The following is a 23,319-nucleotide window of genomic DNA, read 5'->3' as shown; positions in this document are numbered from 1 at the left end:
GTACACCATTTTTGCTGACTTTTATTTCTTTCAATGCACTTTCATTTTCTTTTCCAATAAAAGAGTTTTATACCATTGATGTGACTGGTTTCCATTGGGGAGGGAGCATCGCACTGTGGGCCATTAGCCAGAAAGCTTTTGCCCTGAAACTGGTTCAGAAAACCTGGGCAGAGGAGGCAGGGAGCCCTCAAACAGATCCAGGCTACGAGATTTCCCAGGCCTGTGCCATGGTACTAGACTCAGAAAGACTCAGTTCATCAAAAAGAGGATTTCGACCTAACTCCAGCTGAAAGAGAAATTGTGTGGAAGACAAAGCAGGACAAACTTGGCTTGAACTTGGAGGGACTGGGTTTGGGGAGGGGGTTAGCAGAGTAACTGATGTACCAGGGGCTTTTAGGAACAAGTTAGCCGGTTTGTCTAGCCACCCTCGGGACTCCCCTTCCTCAGCAGCAGCTTGGATACTGGTAGAAGCAGGTCCTTAATAACTGGTCAAAGGATGGAGCATGAGTATCTCTCAGGTTCTGGGTGGAAACACAACATTCTGAACTGAGATGCCAATCTAGCCAGGGCTTCCCAGAAAATAACAAAGGTGATCCACTGCCTCTGCCCTTAAGAGTTGGTCCAAATGGGACTGTCAACCACCTGGGCAGAAAACCATCTCTCAGTAAAGCTGTCTATTCCAGAAAGTTTTAGAAATAAATAGCAACCACCTAAGTATGATGGTGAGCACAATGGTGCCTTTGGCCACTGTCCATCACCGTGAGAAGTTCCTTGGCCATTGCCCAATGTCACCCTCAAGAACTCATCGAGTTATTTCTGTCTGTCTTCTGCATTATGTTCTGTGGCTATTGTCTGAATTCGCTTATCAGAAATCATGAAGACTGGGGATCCTTAGGGTAGAGTAAGATCCTGGTGTCACAAGGACCCCAAGCCTGTCTTCCGGGTATCCTTGAAAACATATATAGAAGTCCAAAGATTGTCTTTTTAAATGAAATCATATTTATACTTAGTATGACTACAAATTTAGCTTTGAGCACATTAAAGAATTTGATCCTTTATAAGGTAACAGTTTACAACAAGTTAGTAGTTTTTGTAGGATTAGGGTTTTACAGTTTTAGGCACACATCGCTAAGTTAATTGCTAACCTGAGTATACTTTTACAACCTTTGGAATTTACCATACAAAAATCCATTCCAATCCAAAATATCTTGGAACCTTGCCATCGTCTCCTTAGTCTAAAAATAAGATAGAAATAATAAACAGAGTGTTCGTTAGGACTAAGAAATTTTATAGGTGCTGCCTTTTACCAATGGCAGCCACAGCTGTCCCTGGCTTTTCTCCCAGGCAGGCTTTCCCTGCTAGCGTTTTCTAGAGACAGAGGTACCAGAAGTTCAGTGTCACTGTCATGTTTCAGTGAGATTGTCTTTATTTATTTATTATTATAGCAAGGACACAGTTAAAGGAACACATTAAGCCTCTTTTCCACTTTTGTCTCCTTCCCAGTTCTATCTCCAAACCCTTCATGCCCCATCCATTGCAATGCCCTGTTAAGTAGACTCCATCCTCAGGCACCTTCTTCAAAATGTTTCCTCCCTCTATGCCTTTCTACACTTACAATCCTTCTGCAATATTCATTTCTCTTGAGCTAGGTCCATTTCCATTCTCAGTGCATCTCCGTCCTTCATGTCCCTCAGATTTACATCTGAGGTCAGCTAATGCTGAGCCTCCGTCTCCCTTCAGGATAGCCATTTTGGGTGCCATGTGCAGACTGGGGGTGCAAAGCTACCCATCATGACTGGAAGGTGCTGATTCTTCCTTAGTCCATCCAATAGATGACCATCCAAATTTACACAAACAGCAGAGTCAGGTAAAATAGCCAATGGCTGAGAAACATCTAATAAAAGCTGATTGACTGTAGGGAGCTTAGATTCTTGAGCTGGATCACCTGGGATGGGTACAATCTTTGTGGGACACGTGGAATTCATATACAGTGTATATGCTCCTTGTCTTTTCAAAGAGTTATCTACAAAAGCAATCTTTTTTAGATTGAAAATCCTAAAACTAAAGTATTTTTAGATGTAATTTTAGGCAATAATCATGGATTTCTTTTTAAAAATCTTTTTTTCTTTTCTTTTTTTTTGTGTTTGTTTGTTTGTTGTTTGTTTTTCAAGGCAGGGTTTCTCTGTAGCTATGGAGCCTATACTGGAACTTGCTTTGTTGACCAGGCTGGCCTTGAACTCGCAGAGATCCACCAGCCTCTGCCTCCTGAGTGCTGGGATTAAAGGCGTGTGCCACCACCGCCCGGCTATCTTTAGAAATTTTAAGAGGGAACACGGTGACTGTTCTTGGTTGTCAACTTGACTACATCTGAAATGAGCTACAATTCAGAAATGGAGGGCCCACCTGGGATCCGGATCTTGAGGTGAGAAGACAACAGGCCTTTGGTCTGGATCTTGAGGCTGGGGGAACACACTTTTGGTCTGGATCTTGTCACAGGGAGACACACCCCTTTAATCCAGACCTTGAGGCTGGAAGGCCACACCTTCTTCTGAGAGTCTGCATAAGGACAGTGAGAGAAGGAAGGGTTCATTCTTCTCCTGCCTGCCCTTGCCTCATCAGTACATCCATCCATCACTGGTATTGAGGAGACTTCTTCCAGATTCCAGCATACAGAGGAGACCAGCTGAGACACCCAGCCCCGCGGGACTGAGCAACTGCTAAGACTGTCCATTCACAGCCAGCCACTGTTGGATTAGTAAGTCATTCCCATAAATTCCCCTTTCATATATATATATATATAGAGAGAGAGAGAGAGAGAGAGAGATCCATTCTGTAAGGTCTGTGAATCTAGAGAACCCTGATTAATACAGGAAGTATTCTGGATAAGATAATTGTCTGTAAATCCCAAGTAGTTTGATAATACAACCTGCCAATTAATTATCAGTATGAAACCAATAATGGTCATTACCAGTAAGGGATTATTTCTATGAGTTATTGCTTTAGCAACTGCATTATTTAATAGATTAATAACTCACTCCACTTTAGACGTTATATTTGTTGCAGAATTTAACTGAGAATTTCCAGAAAGCAACATAAAAGCAAAGCTAACTCCTCAGGAGTGATAGCAGATAAGAACGCACCCAATGGTGATCTGAAATTTTAGATTTTGCTCTTACCATGAAAGTTGAGCCTTTAAGCATTGATTAGATAAGCAGGAGAAAAGAATATCTTCCATATAATGCTGGCTAATACCTCTGGAAATTTAAACAGCGTTGGCTGATTGTGTTATGCCTGATCGTGATTGCTTGCTTGCTTGGTCTTTCTTTTTTTTTTTTTTTTTTTTTTTGGTTTTTCGAGACAGGGTTTCTCTGTAGCTTTAGAGCCTATCCTGGAACTAGCTCTTGTAGACCAGGCTGGCCTCGAACTCACAGAGATCCGCCTGCCTCTCATGATTGCTTTCTGTCCTAGGAGTTGAACTTGTTTTCAGGTTTTTCCCATAAAGGGACCGTATTGAGTTATTCCTGCTATGGGCAAAAACCAAAAACAGTTAAACAAAAATTAAGCAAACAAATACAAACTCTAAGTTCTGAGGTAACCAAGCTAGCTCATGTCTTGATGCTGGAGTCCCATGGGCCAGTCCTTGCAATTCACTCTGCTCCTCCAGAGCTCAGAGGCCAAAAAAAGGCTGCAAGAGACCGGTGAGTTCCTACCAGTTCACCCAGAAGGGCGACAGCCCCACTGTGGCTCTGTGACCACTGACAAGGCTGGTCACCATTTGGCCCATCCTGCCAAGACCTGCCAAGATCTGTGGCAGAGAATTTTCTCTCTCCTTTTTCTTCCTTTTTTTTGTTTCCTGAGAGGTTCCAAGCAAAACATTACTGTACTCCAGTTTGCAAAATAATTACACGGAATTTTTATCTTCTCTTGGATGGGCTATCCTTAGAACACTGTGGAGCTAAAGCACTGAATATTTTGCTCCTTTGGTTCTTAATGGATATCTCAATAATTGCACAACGGGCTTTGTCTCAAAGGACTGAGCAGAACCGCATCAGTTTCCACTCTCTTGCTTACGTTCTCGACCCCTTGGGTGAAAGAACCAAGTTTCCTAAACCCCATTTCTATTTGAAGGAAATTTTTCTTACCTTCTCCCAGGGTCATGTGTCCTGTGTTGAGGTGCCCACTGCAGTGATTCCCCTGCGGGCTTTACAGCAGGTAGGGAAAAGACAATTCGGGTTAGGTAAGAAACTTGGCTCAGCCCGTCTGGCCCAGATTTTACTTTAGCCTTTACCAAAGCAAAATTTTGGAAAAGCAGTATTCAGATAACAATTAACTCAGTCCCAAGGACACGACTGGCGAAGACGTGTTTGTTTTTGTTTTGGATTTTTTTTTGGTTTGTTTGTTTTGTCTTGTCTTGTCTTGTTTTGTTTGTTTTTCCAAACAGGATTTCTCTGTGTAGCTTTGGAGCCTGGAACTCTCTTTGTTTGTAGACCAGGCTGGCCTTGAATTTACAGAGATTTGCCAGCCTCTGACTCCGGAATGTTGGGATTAAAGGTGTGCACCACCGTCCTGCTTGAGGACGTGTTTACATTAAAGCTCTTTGCAAAGTACTGTGGCTTCACTGGTATGATGGGTTCCTGCGGACTGAGAAACAATGTTCAGGGTGAGAGTCTAGGGAGCATGACTGAAGTAGACATAACACCTGGGGTGTCAGGATTAGCCTGGTCCTATGATAACACAGAAGTCACCAAGGGTTTTATTGTCTAAAAGCAATGCTCTAGATTTAGGGGGATGGTCCGGAGAGATGGCTCAGTGGTGAAAAGCTTTGGTTACTCTTCTAGAGGACCTGGATTCAATTCCCAGCACCCACATGGCAGCTCACAGTTGTCTATAACTCCAGTTCCAGGGGATCTGACACCCTCACGCAGATGTACATGCAGATGAAACACCAAGGCACATAAAATAAAAATAATAAATAAATGACGGGCGGTGGTGGCGCACGCCTTTAATCCCAGCACTCGAGAGGCAGGAGGATCTTTGTGAGTTCGAGGCCAGCCTGGTCTACAAGAGCTAGTTCCAGGACAGCTAGGACTGTTACATAGAAAAACCCTGTCTCGAAAACCCCCCCAAAAAATTTTTTTTTAGGGGGGAAAGGGTCAGGGATAAGTAAAACCATCAATTCTGGGAGATTCAGCAGAGCCTGTCTCATCGGACAGAAAAGGATCCCCAGGTTGTGAACTACGCCATTCCTGGCACCCCAGAAAGAGCAGCAAAGCCCGTCATTCCCTTGCAGATGCAAACTGTGGGGTTGACTTTCCTGGCTCCTCCAGTGCTTATCTGTGTGTAAGAGGCATTTTTGCCCTCCACACCAGACATTTAGTTCTCCAGAGATGAGCCCTTGGGCTCCAGGGCACAGCCTCACCTTCGTGGATAAGGGCCCTAATTTGTAGGGTGGTCTATGCTAGGAGGTGCTGTTCTTAGAATCCAAGGTAGCTGCGCGTGGTGGCCCGCACCTTTAATCCCAGCACCCTAGGCAGAGGCGGGCAGATCTCTGAGTTCAAGGCCAGCCTGGTCTAAGGAGTCACTTCCTCCAGGACAGTCAAGACCAAACAGAGAAATCCTGTCTCCAAAAACAACCAAAGTAAATGAAAAGAATCCACGGTGGCTCTAAGGACAATGACTTATCTCCACGTCTTCGGGAAAGGAGAGACAGAGGAGTCAGGCTCCCATCCTGCCTTTAGTCACCTTGTGGGTCCAAGTGAGGGATCTGTGAGTTTTAACCCAAACAGTCTTTAAGGGTTTGCTTCAGTAGGATGCCAGTTAGACTCAATGCCCTAGACTACCATTCAGCAGTCTCCTCCCACAACCGTCATAGGTCAGCATGGAAGCGGGGAGCAGTTTCAGGGGGGCTCAGTACCAGGGCTGCATAGGGACCTGGCTTTGAAGGGCCTGTTAGACAGGCTGTGTCAAAGCCAGATACCTAGGCAGTCAGTCTTGTTCTGAGCTGGGAGCGGGGATTGGTGTCTTTGGCTCTGAACCCCCAAGGCTGGGTTCAGCACTCAGGCTGTGGGTTTTAGGAGCACAGCAGCTGCGGTTGAATGTCTATCTTTCAGCCTTCCTGGGAGCATCCAGGCAGGGGGCAGGGCCTAGATACTATTTACAGGGATTGTCTGGATTTTGCTGGGGGAGGAGCCCGCTCAGCACTGTTTACCTGTGGCTGCCCAAACCACCAGTTCCATTCTGCCTGAGGTAACCCAGAGCTGAGGTTGCCTGACCACTGCCCCTACTGCCTAGGTTTTGTTCAACTTTCCTTGGGAACGCTTCAAATCATCTGACACCACAGACCACTGGAACCATGGTAAGAATGGCGGGGGCCCATGATGCAGCTAGTAGATCAGGTCAGCTGTGTCCAGGCGGCACCTGTGTGAGTCAGGTGTGGGAGTGTGCACCTGTGAGACAGGTGCAGGGTGGCAAAGTCAGGCCGAGGCTGGAGTCATGGGAGGGGCCATGGGGATCCTCCAAGTGCTCTTGGGGGAACTGTTGGCATTAAAAGAGGTAGAAAGCCTAGGTTGGACTCTTAATGCCTTCAATTGGGTCTCTGCAAACTTGGGGAAGACCCTTTCACCTCTCTGAGCCTTGATTTTTTGGCAGCTGAAAGAAGACTAATATCCTCTATTTGGTGACATTATTATAAGATCTAATAAGAGATGACATATAGAAGACCCAGCTATACAGTGACTGACTGGCTATACAGAGGTGTGCAACAGGATTCTGATTCCCAGGCTGGAGGTCAAGAAGATGATTTGCCATTTAGCCCCTGAGACACACCCTGCTAGAGAAGCCACGTCCCAGCCCTTGTCTCCTGGCCCACCTCTTCCTGCTCTTTCCCTGCAGCCCCTGGCCTCCAGCACTCTTATCTGCTGAGCCGTCAACATGCCTGGAGTAGGGATTGACCTGAGGTCTGGTTTATCAGGTTCCCTCATAGCTTGACCCGAGCGATCCCCTTGGCCTCAGAATGAGCCAAATTCCCTTCTGTCTGATCAGGAGGGAATCACAAGATAACACCAGGAAGCCCTGTGTGGAATGCCAGCTTCAGAGCGATCGCCGCCTGTTTGATCTTCCTAAGTGGCCCTGACCTAAGAACCTTGGCAACCAAAGGGAGCCGGGGCTCTGTGCTGTGGCTGCGTCTCTCCCCTCTTTGTGTGTGGGATGTGGGGTTGGTGATGTGACAGCCTACAATTAGGGCAGAGTGGCTGCTCACCAGCTGAGACCTGGCTTTCTTCCTGGTACAGGTCCATGGATGCAAAGGGTTCCAGTTCCAAAACTGGGCGAAGACCTATGGCTGCTGCCCAGAGATGTATTACCAGCCCACATCAGTGGAGGAGGTCAGAGAGGTGGGTCCAACACCACATGGGCTGCCCAGTCTGCAGCCACAGTCCTGGCCCTGGAACAGAGGTCAGTGGGGGGCTTCCTGGTCTAAGCCCACCACAGTCCCTAACTGCTGTCCTGCTTAGGTAAACACTATGCTCCTCTTCCTGCTCCCCCCCCCCCCCCGCGCCTTCAGGTCTGCCCAGCAGCCAGCTGTAATTTCGATGCCCAGCGACGTGCCAAAAGCAGCCATGTCTGTCTGTACTCCCATCTCAGACTTCTGCAATGAACTCCATGCAAACCCTTGTGCATGGGCATGCACACACCTGTGCAGATATTCATGCATGCCTGTGTGTGCATATGCATATGAATGTGTACATGCATATGCATATACATAGGTCTGCATGCATATACATCTATCTGCACAAGATATACACACACACACATATACATACATCTATACACAGACACACAAACAGACCTGTGCATAGATACCTGTTACAAACGCACATTTATGCATATATATGCAGGTAGGCCTGTGCATACATATGCACATATATATACATGGGGCTGAACACCTGTACATATATGCATGAGTGCTTGTGCACATACATAAACACACATGCGTAGATACACACACTCATATCTAAGTTGCCGGGGAAGGACACTAGTGAAGGGATTGAGGGCTGTACCCTAAGAGACGAGAAAGAAGCACCAGGAATAGATGAGAAGCTGGAAAGCAAACTGACTTTGGTGGCAATGGAGGGATGAGGGAGGGAACCAGGACTGTGCTTTTGGCATAGCTACCTAAGATGACAGTTTCTGAGATGTATTAGTCCCAGCTTACCTCGAAGCCCATCTCTCTGGCTCTCTGGAACCACTAATGCCAAAGGTTCGCTCTTCTTCTTCCCACCCGCTGCAGATTACACCTGGCCCCGAGGAGCTCCTGGCTTCCTCTCTGAGCAAGTCCTGATTGACCTTGTCTTGGCAGGTGCTGGCCCTGGCTCGGCAGCAGAACAAGAGAGTGAAGGTGGTGGGCGGTGGCCACTCCCCTTCAGACATCGCCTGCACGGATGGCTTCATGATCCACATGGGCAAGATGAACCGGGTTCTGCAGGTACTGGGGCCTGTGGCTCTCCTCCCCAGCTGTTCCTAAGCTGATAGCTTCAGTCTGTGTCCCAGACTCCATTCTGTCCCAGTCTTTTTTTTTTTTTTTTTTTTTTTGGTTTTTTTGAGACAGGGTTTCTCTGTGGTTTTGGAGCCTGTCCTGGAACTAGCTCTTGTAGACCAGGCTGGTCTCGAACTCACAGAGATCCGCCTGCCTCTGCCTCCCGAGTGCTGGGATTCATTCTGTCCCAGTCTTGGCCTTAGTCCTCAGCCTCTTCCTGCTCTGGGTCCCCAGAGTGACACCCTGATCCCTGGCCGTCCTGAGCAACTGTCTGTCATGTGAGCCCTCCCTGGGCTTGCTCAGGCTACTTGTCAGGTCTGCCTGGCCTGGCCACAGAGAAGATGTCCATCCCTTCTCTTGCTGTAGTCTTCATTCCATCTCTTTCAAGGAGGTGAGGAGAAGCAGACTCTCAAAGAGTAGAATCACAGTGACTACTCCACAAGAACCCAAAGCGACATTGAACTAGGCTTACAAAGAGACATGAAGATCAGAGACAGGCAGTGACTTGCCTGTGGTCACACAGCAAACAACAGCAAAGCTAGACCCAGACTCAGAACTGCCCCTAGCTTCCTATTGCAATATTGTCCATACAGTTTGCCTACTAGGGACAAGGGATCCCAGAAACATGTGCATAGGACTTCAGTCCTCACCTGCCAGGACCGGCTCCCCTGAGCTGAATTCCACAGAATTCTCTCCCTTCCCTGCAGCCAGCTAGCTATGACCTAGGTTGCTATCCTGTGCCCGTATTTGCTCAGAACTGGCAGGCTCTGTCTCTTAGCGAACAGCAGTCATGGCAGTAATTAACTCTGATTGCTAATTAGTGAGAACTGGACTTCAGCAATTGATTTTCCAAGCTCTGAGCCCTGGGTAGCTGTACGAGCAAGCACTTCATGGTTGGGCTGGTGTAGATCCTCGTCCCAGCTCTGCCACCAACTTTTCTGTTTGCATGACCTTGGATCTTGGTATAGCCCCTGGCTGCCGTCAGATCTCAGGATCCCACAGTTAGCCATTGCCCAGGTCTTTGGGGTGAGGGCATCCTGAGACTTTGTCCTCCAAATAGTGGCAACAGACCCTGTCCACACCTTCCCAGTGTGGACAAGGTGAGGAGCGTGGGTGTGGCCCAGCCCCCATCCTAGCCCGAGTCCCAGGACAAAGCTCTTCGCTTCTCTGGCTCTCGTTCCCTTTGCCTGTGAAAAGAGCAGTTACACGGACATCCCTGAAGGCCTAAAGGGAGGCTCAGTCAAGAGTGTTTGCCCAGCATGTGCAAAGGCCCGGGATTCCACTTACAAAACTAAATAAAGAGCTGACTTTGTGAGACCAGAAGCAAGGGACTGAGGCGTGCATCTGTAATCCCTCTGCTTGGAAGGCTGCTACGAGAGGATTGCACCTTTGAGGCCAACCGGGGCTCCATAAGATTCTGTTTTGAAGACAAACTTTTCCTTAGTGTCCCAGCATTCTTGGGCTCAGTACCCCCATTCAGGTTGAAAAGTGGCTCAAGCTGACTGCAGGCTAGGATAGCCATACTCACATTCCAGAGGGGTCTGACTGGGGACCAAGGGCCCAAATGTAGCCTAGCTCCTCCCAGCCTGTGCTGTTTCTGGCAGGTGGACACGAAGAAGAAGCAGGTGAAGGTAGAAGCTGGTATCCTCCTGGCTGACCTGCATCTACAGCTGGACAAGCATGGCTTGGCCATGTCCAAGTAAGAGCCCCTCCTCCGGCCCCCACGGGGCCAGAGCTGCCTCTCCCCTCCTTGCTCTGGGCCCCCACACTCAAGGATCGAGCAGTGAGACAGTCACACTTCTTGGGGTGTACCCCTTCCTCAGAGCTCTGCCCTTCCCACTTGGGGTGGCTTTACTCGTCATGCCCCATGAGTTAAGAGGCGGGGAAAAGGTCCAAGTTGAGCAGAGTTTTGAGCATTGGTCAATGGTCTTGAACCAGGATAAGGCAACTGAGGATTGAGTCTTTCCAAAAATTGGCAATTTACAGCTACAGAGCCCAATACACAAAGACAGGTAAAACAGCCCTGGGAGGGACAGAAAAACAAGGTGGCCCTTCATGCCATGGCCTTCTGGTCCCTCTATCCAAATGCATTTGTCATTGCTCACCTTAGTCCTAGGGTTACCATCAGCACAGCAGTCAAATGCAGCTAACAGGTTAACTCTGAGAAAGTACCGCCAGATGTCTGAACAGTGTGTAGAAATCTCACTGCAACTGGAATTAACTCTGTGGAAATCTGGGGTTGATCTTCAGGTGTTGGGGTCGGCTCGCCTCACCTTCCTAGCACAGGTCCCACAATTCGACACTATGGAAACCCTTGTCCCCACCTCTCTCCAAAGGTCAGGATGGCTAGGGTATTTATAGGGTGATCACCATGTATAGACCATGTTTAGGCTCTAGAGAAGTAAAGACAAAGGAAACCCAGACCCACCTAACAGGAGCTCCAGCAAGGGGTGGGTAGATACCGACACTAACCAGTACTGTACAGGAAGGAGGTTCAACAGCAGTGACATGTTGAGGGGACCGAAAGACTTCAGGGCTCCCTAAGTTCAGCATGACTCATTCTGGGCCTGGACCCCGAGTCAAAAGGAGCTTAGCTTTCTCCTAGAGCCCTGAGGAAGTTGTGGGTTCCAAGTAGGACGAGTGTCTGGGCCCTCTCCCCTTCCTTCCCTTCCAGCTCAGGGAGACTCACCTACCTAGACCTGCTGGGATAGCTGTGTGTTTAGAACCAGAGAGGTACCCAAGCCTTAGTGCATTGGGAGCAGAGGAGTCTCAGCAGAACCTGTGGCTCTGCTTAGAGAAAATGCCTTTGGTAGGCAGGGAAAGGGACCTGTTGGGCTACAGAGACCTCAAAGGCTAAATAGTCAAGCCTCCCTGCAAACAGGCCCATGCCCCAACCTGCTCATCTGCCGGTCATGGAGGTTAGGGAACCGAGGCCTGAAGAGATGGGCTGACCACAAGCTAGGCCGTCGAAGGGGAATGGGGGGATTGTCAGGGAGAAAGAGGCTCTTCTGTCCCAGAGAGCATGGATGCATCTGGGGCTCCCTGAGAAGTCTGACTGCTCTCTGTCTCCCTTCCTCCACCTGCTGAGCACAGTCTAGGAGCAGTGTCCGATGTGACGATTGCTGGCGTCATTGGGTCTGGCACACATAACACGGGGATCAAGCATGGCATCCTGCCCACCCAGGTGAGTCTCCAGTGTCCATGGCTACCCAGGTGAGTCCCCTAGGTCCATGACAGATCCATCTCCGCGTGGGCCTGAGACACTTGAAAGTGCCTCCAGAAATGCCGCTTCCTTCCCTAAACCTTACCAGGCCTGAAGGAGCCCCAGGTTTGTCACGGCCTTAGCCATCCCAAGGGACACTCTCATCCCCACCCCTGTACACCCTCATAGGCAGCACAGGGCAAAGGGCACCAATTCCTTTGGAAGTTATAACCAGGTGCCAGGCGGGGGATGGGACTACCCAGGGTAGCAGTGGAGGTAGGGCCTGCAAAAGCATAGGGGTAACCTGTGGCAGAATCTGTCTGTCCTTCATTTAAAAAAAAATTATTTTAATCCATCTCTCCCTGGGTCTGTGTACACTGGTAGGGTCCCTAGCTTCTGGGTACATTGCTGTCAAAATCCTCAGTCAAAACGAAGATAGCCCAACCCACAGGGAGAGGACACAGTGTGAAGGTCATGAGTTAGCACTCATTGAATGGTGTCTGGCCGAATGGCAGTTCAGAGCTACCTGCCTCAGGAATGGCCTTTCTGTAACCAAACACTTTCAACTCTCCCCATTGTCAACTTGGAGTCCTTCATGGCCATTGCCTTCTCAAAGCCGGGCTTACTGCCCCAGGGGCCCAGTGGTCCCTGGGGATATAGGCAGCACTCCCAAGAGATGAGCCCAGTGTATCACTGTCTAGGACCGATGTCAAGAGGGTCATGTCAGTTGCTCCGCGCTGGTTGTCAGGGTGTAAAACTAATTATAGGGGGTCACTCATTAAAACACACATAGGATTTATTGGTTACTTTTCTTTGGAAGCCCACTGAGCAGGCCTGTAACCAAAGAGGTGGGGCTTGTTCTGCCTCGCAGTCATGCAGATGACGACGATATTGGTCGTTTTTTGATACCATAACAGTGTCTGAGAAAAATGCGCTTCAAGAAGGAAAGGTATATTTTTACTCAGTGGGTTTAGAGGAGCGGTAAGACCCAGGAAAGCTGTTTGCTACACAGCAGCTAGGAACCAGGGATGGCAAAAGAAGGGACCGAGGGCAGGAGAGGTCCTTCCAGGGCACACCCCCAGTAGTATATTTCTTCCAGTTAGACCCAACTCTTGACTTTTTCACTACCTCCATCAAACTAATAGTCAACCCGTGGATCACTGAGGTCAAATCTATCATGATTTAACGGCTTCCCCCAGACCCATCAACTATCAACCAAGACTTTAACACATGCACCTGTGGGGGACATTTCAGATTCAAGGTAAAGGGGTGGCCAGCTCTCGTATTGCGTCGGCTTACAGTGGGAGGTTAGTCCCAGGCTTCACGCTTGATCCTCCTACCTTCCTAGGTAGTGATGGCTGCCACCAGTTGAGGTCACAGGAGTGACTAATTCAGAGCCCCACCCTGCACAGGCCTTCACATGCTCGTGAAGCATCTCTCACAGGTCTGCTCTTCTCAAGGCTCTGAATCTCCAACGGTGCAACAAATACCGAGACGCCACCCTGTCCCCACAGCTGGCCACGGTGTCCCATTTCTGTCAGTTCCTCCTCTCTGCTCTCGGGTCACTGTTAATCAGATTCGTTCAGCTGTAGCTGTCCTCTCTCCCTGAGCAACCAACCGCCAACTGCGCGTGTCAGAAGCGATTTCCATCCAAATGAGCAGGTAGCAGAGTACAGAGAAGGACCTGGATAGCCATGAGAGAAAGCCCTTCTGCAAGTGGGGACTCTGGGGACCTCCCTCAGTTTGCAACCAAAGGCCTCAACACTCACAGAAACCCAAACTTTCTAGTCAGGTGAGGCTAAGCAGGAGAATGCATTTCCTGGGGTGGGAGGAGTCCTCTGTTGACGAGGAAGACTCCACACGGCTGGGTAAGGCTGTTGGGATCTCAATCCGCTGTCTCATCTAAGGGTACACATGTGCTCACTCAGCCTTGTGAAGCACATCTCCTGGGGATCTGTGTCTCCAGGCAGCAGAGTATCACCAGGCCGTGGAGGTTAGCTGCTTCTTGCCTGTGAGGTCACAGAATGATGGAGGAGAGGCCAAGCCAGCAGGGTCCCATGTGACGTCACATGACAATGTACTCCACACTCCTGAAAGTTGAGCGCTGATGTCAGGTTCAGCTTTCCTCTCACCCATTTCTCCCTCAGTTCCCAGAATGCCCTCTCAGGTAGTATAAGACACCTAGCTAGGAAGCTGTGTGGCTGGCCATGGTGGCTCCTGGGAGTAAGTGCTGCCTGGTCTCTGTTGTAAGTCTGAAAGCTGCGTGGTTCTGAGCGGGCTATTAAGAGTGACACCTCTCCCTCTGCCAGGTGGTGGCCTTGACCCTGATGACGGCTGACGGGACAATTCTGGAATGCTCCGAGTCAAGCAACGTGGATGTGTTCCAGGCTGCCCGGGTGCACCTGGGCTGTCTGGGCATCATCCTCACCGTGACTCTGCAGTGTGTGCCCCAGTTCCACCTACAGGAGACCTCCTTCCCTTCAACCCTCAAGGAGGTACTAACCTCTGCTCTCCACTGCCCAGCCTCAGAAAACAAATGGAGGGCCCAACCAGGGGTCCTCGCCCTCAGACAGTTCCCGTGGACCTCTGGTGTCCTGAGGGAGAGGGATTTTCATTTCACACACACCCCCTTTCTTTCTTGGCCCAAGAGAGACTGGTCAGAAACATGGTGAACTTTAAGACCCAGAAGAGCCTCAAGGTTTACTGACCTGTAGGTGTGGAAGGGGTCTGAGCTGAGATCTGCCCCAGGAAAATGTGAGGACTAGCTGTTCTCAGGCACTGACTGGCACCTGTTCTATGGGGGACATGCCAGGACTCCCTTACCATGGAAGACACCACAGGCTAAGATCTGGGCCCAGTCTCTAAACATGGTCACATCCTAAGGAGTAGAGGTCAGTTAGGGAATCAGCATAGGAATCTAGTAGACACAGGTCAAGCAGTGGCAGAGAACATCAACCCCATGAAATTGATCAATGAGAGGGTCCGTCACCCCGCAAAAGGGGGCTTTTGTGAAAAAGGAGCCTTTGAAGGCTGTGCATTTGACTGACGAGAGAGCCCAGAGGGGTTAGCTAGCGAGGAGAGGTAGGGTTCCCAAAGCAGCAGGGAATGGGTGTCCACAGCATGCTGCAGGGAATCAGATCAATCCCAGGAGGCCATCGCTGACCTCCATGAGAAGAGCTGCAGAGAGGCTCCTACAGGTGAAGGAGAAAAGGACCATCGCAGGCTAGGAAGGGATGTGTATGTAGCTAGGACCATGTTCCAGCAGAGAGGTTGTAATCTTGCATGCTACATTGTTAAATCTTTTGTCCTGCTTCCAAGTCCAGCTAGAATGTACTGATGCTTAATCTGGAGCTTTTGACCAACAGACAGGGTTTTGTCTGTCCACCTTTAGCTGTCCTGGAACTCACTCTGTACACCAGGTTGACTTCAAACTCACAGAAATCCACCTACCTCTGCCTCCTGAGTGCTGGGATTAAACACATGTGCTACCACACCCAGCTCTTATTTGGTAATACTAAGACAATTTCAGTATTTTCCTTCAATTTGAAATAAACCAAAACATGCCCAGGTCTGGACTTGGGTTTATTGACTTCTCTCTGTGACTGAGAGCCTCTTCCTGTACCAGTTTCTTTTGCATGGTGGTCACCAATGTGTGATAGGCACATGTTAAAGGAGGAAGCTCACAGTTTCAGGGCGTTCTGCCCATCAGCAGGGAGAGCACAGTAGACAGCAGGACGCAGAGGAAGTGGGGTACAGGCAGGGACCAGTTATGCCTTATCTCTGACCTTCCGATAATATCTTCATATTATGAATCCATCAATAGCTTGGCTTGGGCAGGTGGTGGTGGTGGCAGCAGCTCACACCTTTAATCCCAGCACTCAGGAGGCAGAAGCAGGCAGATCTCTGAGTTTGAGGCCAGCCTGGTCTACAAGACAAATTATAGAACAGCCAGCATCATTAACACAGAGAAAACCTGTCTCAACTAAAAAAAAAAAAAAAAAAAACAGAAAAGAGCCTGACTCATTGATTTGGTAGAGTCAGCACGATCTAATTATCTCTCGAGACACTCGCCTAGACCCACTCAGGGGGCTTCACTAATCCAGGTGTTTCTCAATCAAATCAAGTTGACAGTCAAGATCATCTCCCCTACTTCCCTCTTGTGCCAGGTCCTGGACAACCTAGACAGCCACCTGAAGAAGTCAGAATACTTCCGCTTCCTCTGGTTTCCCCACAGTGAGAATGTCAGCGTCATCTACCAAGACCACACCAATAAGGTAAGCGCAGTGCGGGCCCAACCTGGCCCATTATCCCGGAACAGGGGGATGCTGGTTACTAACGTACTCACTGTCCATCCTCACCACATCCCGCACACCCTCCCTATCCCAAGGTAGCTGACATTTGTTGTCCTGACGCCTAGGGAAATGGGCTTGTCATTGAACATGAAGAGAAGAAGAGACAGGTGAAGGTGGGAAGGAAGGTGGCTAAGATGGGGTCTGGCATGTCAAAACCTAGATGTGGGAGAGAGACAGAGAGAACTGAAGTACATGAAGGAGCAGACAGGATGGATGAGTGTGAGACAGCCGGCCTGGCCCACAGGATCCTTCCTTCTCTAACACTTCCGCTCTTCCACTTCAGTTGAAGAAAAAGCATATTTTGTCTCCTTTAGTCACAGCCTTGCAGATATGGGGCTTCTTAGCAGAAGGAAAGAAATGCAGCAGGCTTTCTTTAGGGCCACCAACCAGCTCCCAAATCATGACGCGGAGACTTATTATTCATTATGAATGCTCACATCTTACGCTTGTCCCACTAGCTCTTATTAAAAACTGAAACTAACCTGTCTCTCCTCTTCTACGTTTTGCCTCAGCTGTTTTACTTTCCCTTCATTCTGAATGTCCTACTCCATGACTGACTAGCCCCGGGCTTCTCCTCCTTTGTCTTCCTGGTCTTCTCCTCCACTTGAGTCTAGCTTCCTCCTCCTACTTTTTCTCTCTGCCTGCTAGCCCCATCTATCCCTTACTGCCTAGCTATTGGCTGTTCAGCTTTATATTAGACCAATCAGGTGCCTTAGACAGGCAAGGTAAAACAGAAACACATCTTTACGTAATGAAACAGATGCAGCATAAACAAATGTAATCCACCTTTACCTAGTTAAATAGTCTGTCACATAAACAAATATAACACATCTTTACCTAGTTAAAGTAATAGTCTATTCCACAACAAACAAAGCCATCACTTACCAGCTGAGGTGTTGTTGGTTCAGTTAATAAAGTGCTTGCCATGCAAGCATGAGGACCCATGTTTGCAGCCTCCCCAGCATCCAGAAAAAATAAATATAAAGAGGCTTTGGGTGGTAGCACACACCTGTATCTCTACTGGGGAAGTAGAGATGGGAGGAATCCTGGGGCTCAGTGGCCAATCAGTCTAGCTACTGGGTAAGCTCCAGGTTCAGTGTGAGACTGTCTCAAGAAATTAAGATGGAGAGACTAAATAAGATGCTCAGTATTGGCTTCTGGCCTGCACAGGTGCACAGGTACACATATAAGCACACACAAAATGAACCTTTAAAATGCCATAATTTAAAAATGAATGTCAGTGGTGTCCAAATCCTCCTGTGTGTAGGGGACAGTATGGGGTTTGTGAAGGTGACTGCTGAACACCTGGATCACAGGATCTCCAGAAAAGACAGCGGCTGTTAAGCCTGACCTGATGACCTGAGTTCAATTCCTGGGATCCACATGGTGGAAATTAACTTTGCCATGGATAAAAAAGGCTTCCAATTGTCCTGGTCATCTCACTTCCCTCCCTCCTCTAACATTAATCCCTCCTGGGACACGTCTTCTACAGTTGGTTGTTTTTCACTCTTCTTACTCTTTGCTCTTATGGGGAGGGGCTGCCACCCAGCTCCCAAATAAATCACGAGGAGGCTAATTCTTTCTTATGAATGCCCGGCCTAAGCTTGGCTTGTTTCTAGCCAGCTTTTCTTAATTTAAATTATCCCATCTACCTCTTGATTGGGCTTTTTCCTTTTCTTCTGTATACATCACTTTCACTCTCACTCCATGTCTGGCTGGAGGCTGGCCCCTGGTGTCCCCTCTCCTTTTTCTTTCTTTCTTTTCTTTCTTTCTTTTTTTTTTTTTTTTTGGTTTGTTTTTTTGAGACAGGGTTTCTCTCTGTAACTTTCCTGGCTGTGCTGGAACACACTTTGTATACCAGGCTGGCCATGAACTCACTGAGATCTGCCTGCCTCTGCATCCCAAGTGCTAGCATTAAAGGCATGCACTGCCTGGCTTCTCCTTCTTTTCCTTGTTCCTTTATCTTTTCTTCCCAAATTTCTCCTCCTATTTATTCTCTCTGCCTGCCATCCCCACCGATCTTTGGTCTTGCCTACCTATTGGCTGTTCAGCTCTTTATTAGACCAATACAGTGTTTTAGACAGGCAATTAACACAGCTTACCTCCTCTGGTGTGCGGGCATACATCGAGGCAGAATGTTGTAAACATAATAAATAAATAAATCTAAAAAAAGAATTAAACAAATGTCACATAAAAGACTGCAAGATATCTTTGCATCATTGAACAAGTATTCCACAGCATAAACAAATGTACCACATCTTAAAATAATATTCCACAACAGTCTTCTAATGGAACATCATGATAAACAAGTCAGAAGTTGAGCCCTGGTGCCTAGCTCTAATACTTCTCCTTCCAGCCCCCCTCCTCTGCATCTAGCTGGTTTTGGGACTGTGCCATCGGACTCTACCTATTGGAATTCATGCTCTGGATCAGGTAGGAATGCCATGGGACTTCTATCCCATCTTTTGTATGCTGTGGAGGACACAGGCCATGAGAAGAGCCCCTGCCTTTACACCTGCAAACTGGGTCTGCCTCCTGGGTCTAGGGCCATGGTTTCAGCCCTGGCTACACACTGGATTCACATAGAGAGCTTGGGTGCATTCTAAGGACAACAAAAGTCATATGGATTTGAAGAAGAGTAAGGCACCCTGGGAGCTGGGAGCCTGTGGACTGGGAAAGGCAAGGGGAATATGGAACTGGAGGAGAGGGTTGAGTCCACATGAGCAGTGCCTGTAACAAGTCAGCAGGAGTAGAGGAAAAGTGGTGGATGGATGGTTTGGCAGATGTATGTATGTATGGATAGATGGATGGATGGATAGATGGATGGATGGATGGTTTGGTGGGTGGATGGATGGATGAATTGGTGGTTTGGTGTATGGGCAGTCTGGTGGATGGATGGGTGAGTGGGTGGGTGGATGGATGGATGGTTTGGTGGATCGACAAATATATGAATGGATGGATGGATGGATGGATGGATGGATGGATGGATGGATGGATGGATGGGAGGTTTGGTGGATGGATGGATGGGTAGATGGGAGGTTTGGTGGATGGATGGATGGATGGATGGATGGATGGATGGATGGATGGATGGGTAGATGGGAGGTTTGGTGGATGGATGGATGGATGGATGGATGGATGGATGGATGGATGGATGGGTAGATGGAAGGTTTGGTGGATGGATGGACAGTTTGGATGGATGGATGGTTGGATGGATGGATGGTTGGTTGGTTGGTTGGTTTGGTGGGTGGGTAAATGAATGGATAGATGGATGAATGGATGGACTGATGGTTTGGTAGGTGGGTGGATGGATGAATAGGCAGTTTGGATGGATGAATGGGCATTTTGGTGGATGGATGGACAGATGGATGGATGGGCAATTTGGACGGACGGACGGATGGATGGGTGGATGGATGGATGGATGGATGGATGGATGGATGGATGGATGGATAATTTGGTGGATGGATGGATGGGTGGTCTGGTGGGTGAGTGGATTCTGAGCATCAGTGTTTTGTTGCTGTGACAACACACCTGAGAATGTCATCTTAAAGGAAGGGAGGCTTATTTAGGCTCATGAGTTCAGAGGTCCCAGTCCATGATCATTGATGTCCCTGCTGTGGGGCTGAGGCAGAGACTCACAGTGAGGACTGACCATCTCACAGCAGGCAGGAAGCAGAGAAAGGAAAGGTCTGTGGGTAGATACACATTCAGAGGCACACTCCTAGTGACCTAATTTCTCCCACCTGAGCCCTATCTCCTGAGAGTCCACACAACTGAGAACTCCCTGATGGTGTGTCAACTCACTAAGAAGGCAGCACCCACCTCGTGATCTAATTGTTTCCTGAATGCACCACCAGCCAAAGAGCAATCCTCCACGTACGCACACCCGTGCGCGTGCGTGTGTGTGTGTGTGTGTGTGTGTGTGTGTGTGTGTGTGTGTGTAGATCTTGAAAACAATGGCATGGTGAACTTTCTAGAGCCAAAAGCTGAGAGGCAGTTGTGTCTTGGCCCAGGAAGCACTGAGCTCTCTTTCTATAGTCCCCCGAGGAACTCCCAGCATTGTGTCTAGGGACAAGAGTCTAGCCCAAGACCCTCTCCCAAGGCACTGGCCCCTTTTAGCTGCTTTCTCTTGGCAGCATTGAATCACAATTCCCAGGGTGTAGATGGAGAGCGAACAGCACATGCTTTATGGAACTAAACCTGGCAGGCACCTGCCGAAATTAAAACCACACTCCGCCTTGACCTGGCTATCCCATAAGGCTTTGAGACATAGACATCTGTTATTGCGTGGTACGAAGTGACAAGATCCTGCACATAGTCTTAAGGGCTGGTGGTAGGAGACCAACACCATACTGGCTCAAACCTGTATGCAGCAAGGCCACTAGGAGAGTAGAAATGAGGAGTGAGGGCCTGGTGTGGAAAGAGCTCAGCCCGCAGCTGACACACAGTAATTGCTCACACACACACACACACACACACACACACCGCCTCTCTGCCCTGTCCCTTCCACCCTTCCAGCACCTATTGGCCATTCCTCGTGGGCTGGATCAACCGCTTCTTCTTCTGGCTGCTGTTCAGCCACAAGAAGAAGAGCAGCAACCTCAGCCACAAGATCTTCACCTACGAGTGTCGCTTCAAGCAGCACGTCCAAGACTGGGCCATCCCCAGGTAGCGCACGCCCCCAGGCCTACTATGAAAAGCAGGACCCTCTAGAGCTGGGAGTCCCTATTGCCTGGGCTGAGGTTCCCCGGGAGCCCTGAATGGAGCCATGGAGGGGGACTGGGGCAGTGCCTTCTTACTCTGGGGTCTCTCCTGGGCAGGGAGAAGACTAAGGAGGCCCTGCTGGAGCTGAAGGCCATGCTGGAGGCCCACCCCCATGTGGTAGCCCACTTCCCCGTGGAGGTGCGCTTCACCCGAGGTGATGAGATCCTGCTGAGCCCCTGCTTCCAGAGAGACAGCTGTTACATGAACATCATCATGTACAGGTGACAGGGCCCTGCAGGGCGTGGGGTAGAGGGAGCTGTCCCCTCATGTAAAGGGATTCCTCTCCTCCCTCAGTCTTCTCATGCCCGTTTCTGAGGCCATCTTCTCTACCAGGAGATTGCAGTGATTTTAGCTGCAGGAAGTGGCGTCTCACTCCTTCGAGGTCTTATACTACTCCCTCCCTGTAGACTCTTGGGCCATGTACCACTTCCAGCCTGGGCTTCATCCCTGTATTCTAGCACCAACAGTGAGTTAGCACTGAACATTTATGAGGACTATGTGATGGGAAAGAGCAATCCATCCCAGCTCAGGTGCTGGCCCGGCAGCCGTGCTACACTGAGACCAGTTCTCAAGCTGGTTTAAGTTCAGTCAGTGGGGGAGACATTAACCTGATGTCGGGATATATCTGTAATCGCAGTGACTGAACCCAAGCCCACGGCTGACCTCTCTTTTCAGCCAACAGGAGACATGTGGAGGAATTTGTCCTTCCTGGTTCCTTGCTAAGATGTATTCCTCGTCTGCCACCCACCCACCTCCTGCCCTGCTTCATGCCTCCACAGGCCTTCGCTGGCTTTGCCAAAGAGGGGCCCTGATCTTTCTAGAGTATTCCTTCCCCATGTAGAAGGTCCCAAATCATTGCAAAGCCAGGGACCACTGATGTCACAGTGCTTAGGGAGCCACAAGAGCTTCTGAATCACACACTGAAGGAACGGTAGTCTAGTTCAGAGAGGACATGGCGATGGCGATGCTCATGGGGTGCTCTTGCTGTCCTGTCTGTGCTGTCCTGCAGGGAGGGCCAGTCGGATCTCCAGTCACCTGCCGGATTAGGGCAGGCTGCTGGGAATGCACCTGAGGGAGGAGGGGCACCTCACGAGACAGGGAAGGCTGGCTAACCACCTTTTCTCTACCCTAGGCCCTATGGCAAGGATGTGCCTCGGCTGGACTACTGGCAGGCTTATGAGACCATCATGAAGAAGTTTGGAGGCAGGCCCCACTGGGCAAAGGTAACTCTTTTGGCACCCGTCGCCACGGGGCTGCTGCTATGCGCTTTGCTTCCACCAGAGGGCGCCGCTCCTCTCCATTACTCTGAGCTTAGTAAAAGGGCCCTTGGGGATTTTCATAGACACTTCCTTCACTTTATAGGATTTTCCTGTGGCGCTTGTGAACGGGATAAGGATCTGTGTGTCCATTTAACTGATAGGAAAGAGAAGGCCTGTGCGATGGTGGGACCAGAGCCAGGACCTCCATGGTGTTATGGGATGAGGGGACCAGTGATGAATTCTAAATTCCTTCAGCTTTACTTTCCAGACCCCTTTCTTTCTGTCTGGAAGTCTGTACTGTGTGTAGAAGGTGGGGGAGCGGTGTCATAAGGCTCGGAGACGTTGGGTCCTGGCCTGTATGTAGCGTAGCCTGCTAGCTCCGTTTAGACGAAGTCTACTGCGTCTGCTTGCTTCCACAGGCCCACAATTGCACCAGGAAGGACTTTGAGAAAATGTACCCCGCCTTTCGAAAGTTCTGTGACATCCGCGAGAAGCTGGACCCCACTGGAATGTTCTTGAATCCGTACCTGGAGAAGGTGTTCTACTAAAACAGGAGTAGCAGAAGCCACCCCCACCCCCTCACGGTCCTGCAGCCTTGGGGGGGGGGGGATAGAACAGGGTCCCACAGGCACAGTGGGGGCCGACCTCTTCTGACCACACAGAAGGGCTGGGCTCGGGGTGGGGCCTCTCTGCTCCTTTCTCCACCGTTGTCAAAGCACCCCAGGCAAGAGGCAGCCTCTCACTCAAGTTCCTGTTTGCACACCCGTGAATCCCACAGGCTGGGGATTTGGTCATTCCTAGGCTCTGTCAGCCAGGTGCAGTGAGTTTCCTGAGGCCTGAAGTTCCCCAGCCCTCTCCAGAAGGAATCCCTTAGCGAGAGTTTTAGCACAGGGCTGGCATGGAGCATCCTCTGCATTCTTTTATCTTTAAAAGCTCTTCTGGATGCCCAGAGACTGTCTGGTCCTTGGGAAGCCATCTTCCAGACGGGTCCCGCTGGCCTGCCTTGCCTGGCCCTCACAGTGCCTCTTTCAGCGTTCCTGGCCTCTTCTGTGTGTTTCTCTCCCATCGCCTCAGAGACAGGTCTTAAAAGCAGGGGTCTCACCATGGTTTTCCCCGGGTACCGTTCTCACCTTCTGCTTCACAAGGGTGATTTCAGTTTGCTCTGTGACCTTTCTAGAGTGTTCCTTGGAGAACCAAGATTCTCCAGCTGCT

General features: G+C 49.5%; 1 protein-coding gene across 2 annotated transcripts; it reads left to right on the top strand.

Moving 5' to 3' along the window:
- Positions 1 to 2,694: 2,694 nt before the first annotated feature.
- On the top strand, positions 2,695 to 22,692 carry LOC142835697 (L-gulonolactone oxidase). 2 transcript variants are annotated; one of them, XM_075949368.1, is made up of 13 exons: positions 2,695 to 2,755; positions 6,292 to 6,355; positions 7,290 to 7,391; positions 8,357 to 8,482; positions 10,138 to 10,232; positions 11,627 to 11,717; positions 14,045 to 14,230; positions 15,902 to 16,009; positions 18,444 to 18,520; positions 20,603 to 20,752; positions 20,905 to 21,069; positions 21,981 to 22,071; positions 22,527 to 22,692. In XM_075949368.1, exons 2-13 carry the CDS (start codon positions 6,353 to 6,355, stop codon positions 22,653 to 22,655), a joined length of 1,323 nt encoding a protein of 440 aa, XP_075805483.1. In that variant the 5' UTR covers positions 2,695 to 2,755; positions 6,292 to 6,352; the 3' UTR covers positions 22,656 to 22,692. The 2 variants fall into 2 exon arrangements, with proteins under 2 accessions (XP_075805483.1, XP_075805482.1); XM_075949367.1 differs by lacking the exon at positions 2,695 to 2,755 and having other exon boundaries at positions 6,246 to 6,355.
- Positions 22,693 to 23,319: the final 627 nt, after the last annotated feature.

Source organism: Microtus pennsylvanicus, chromosome 15, assembly GCF_037038515.1.
Source record: "Microtus pennsylvanicus isolate mMicPen1 chromosome 15, mMicPen1.hap1, whole genome shotgun sequence".
NCBI classification, from domain to species: domain Eukaryota; kingdom Metazoa; phylum Chordata; class Mammalia; order Rodentia; family Cricetidae; genus Microtus; species Microtus pennsylvanicus.
Note: the sequence above shows the minus strand (reverse complement) of the source record. Positions and strands in the feature narration are given on the sequence as shown.

What these genes read in the sequence shown, in the direction of transcription:
- LOC142835697 (XM_075949368.1), top strand. An exon ending in CATGGCTTGGCCATGTCCAA is followed by an intron (nt 10,233 to 11,626) that starts GTAAGAGCCCCT and finishes TGCTGAGCACAG; the next exon opens with TCTAGGAGCAGTGTCCGATG. An exon ending in GAATTCATGCTCTGGATCAG is followed by an intron (nt 18,521 to 20,602) that starts GTAGGAATGCCA and finishes CCACCCTTCCAG; the next exon opens with CACCTATTGGCCATTCCTCG.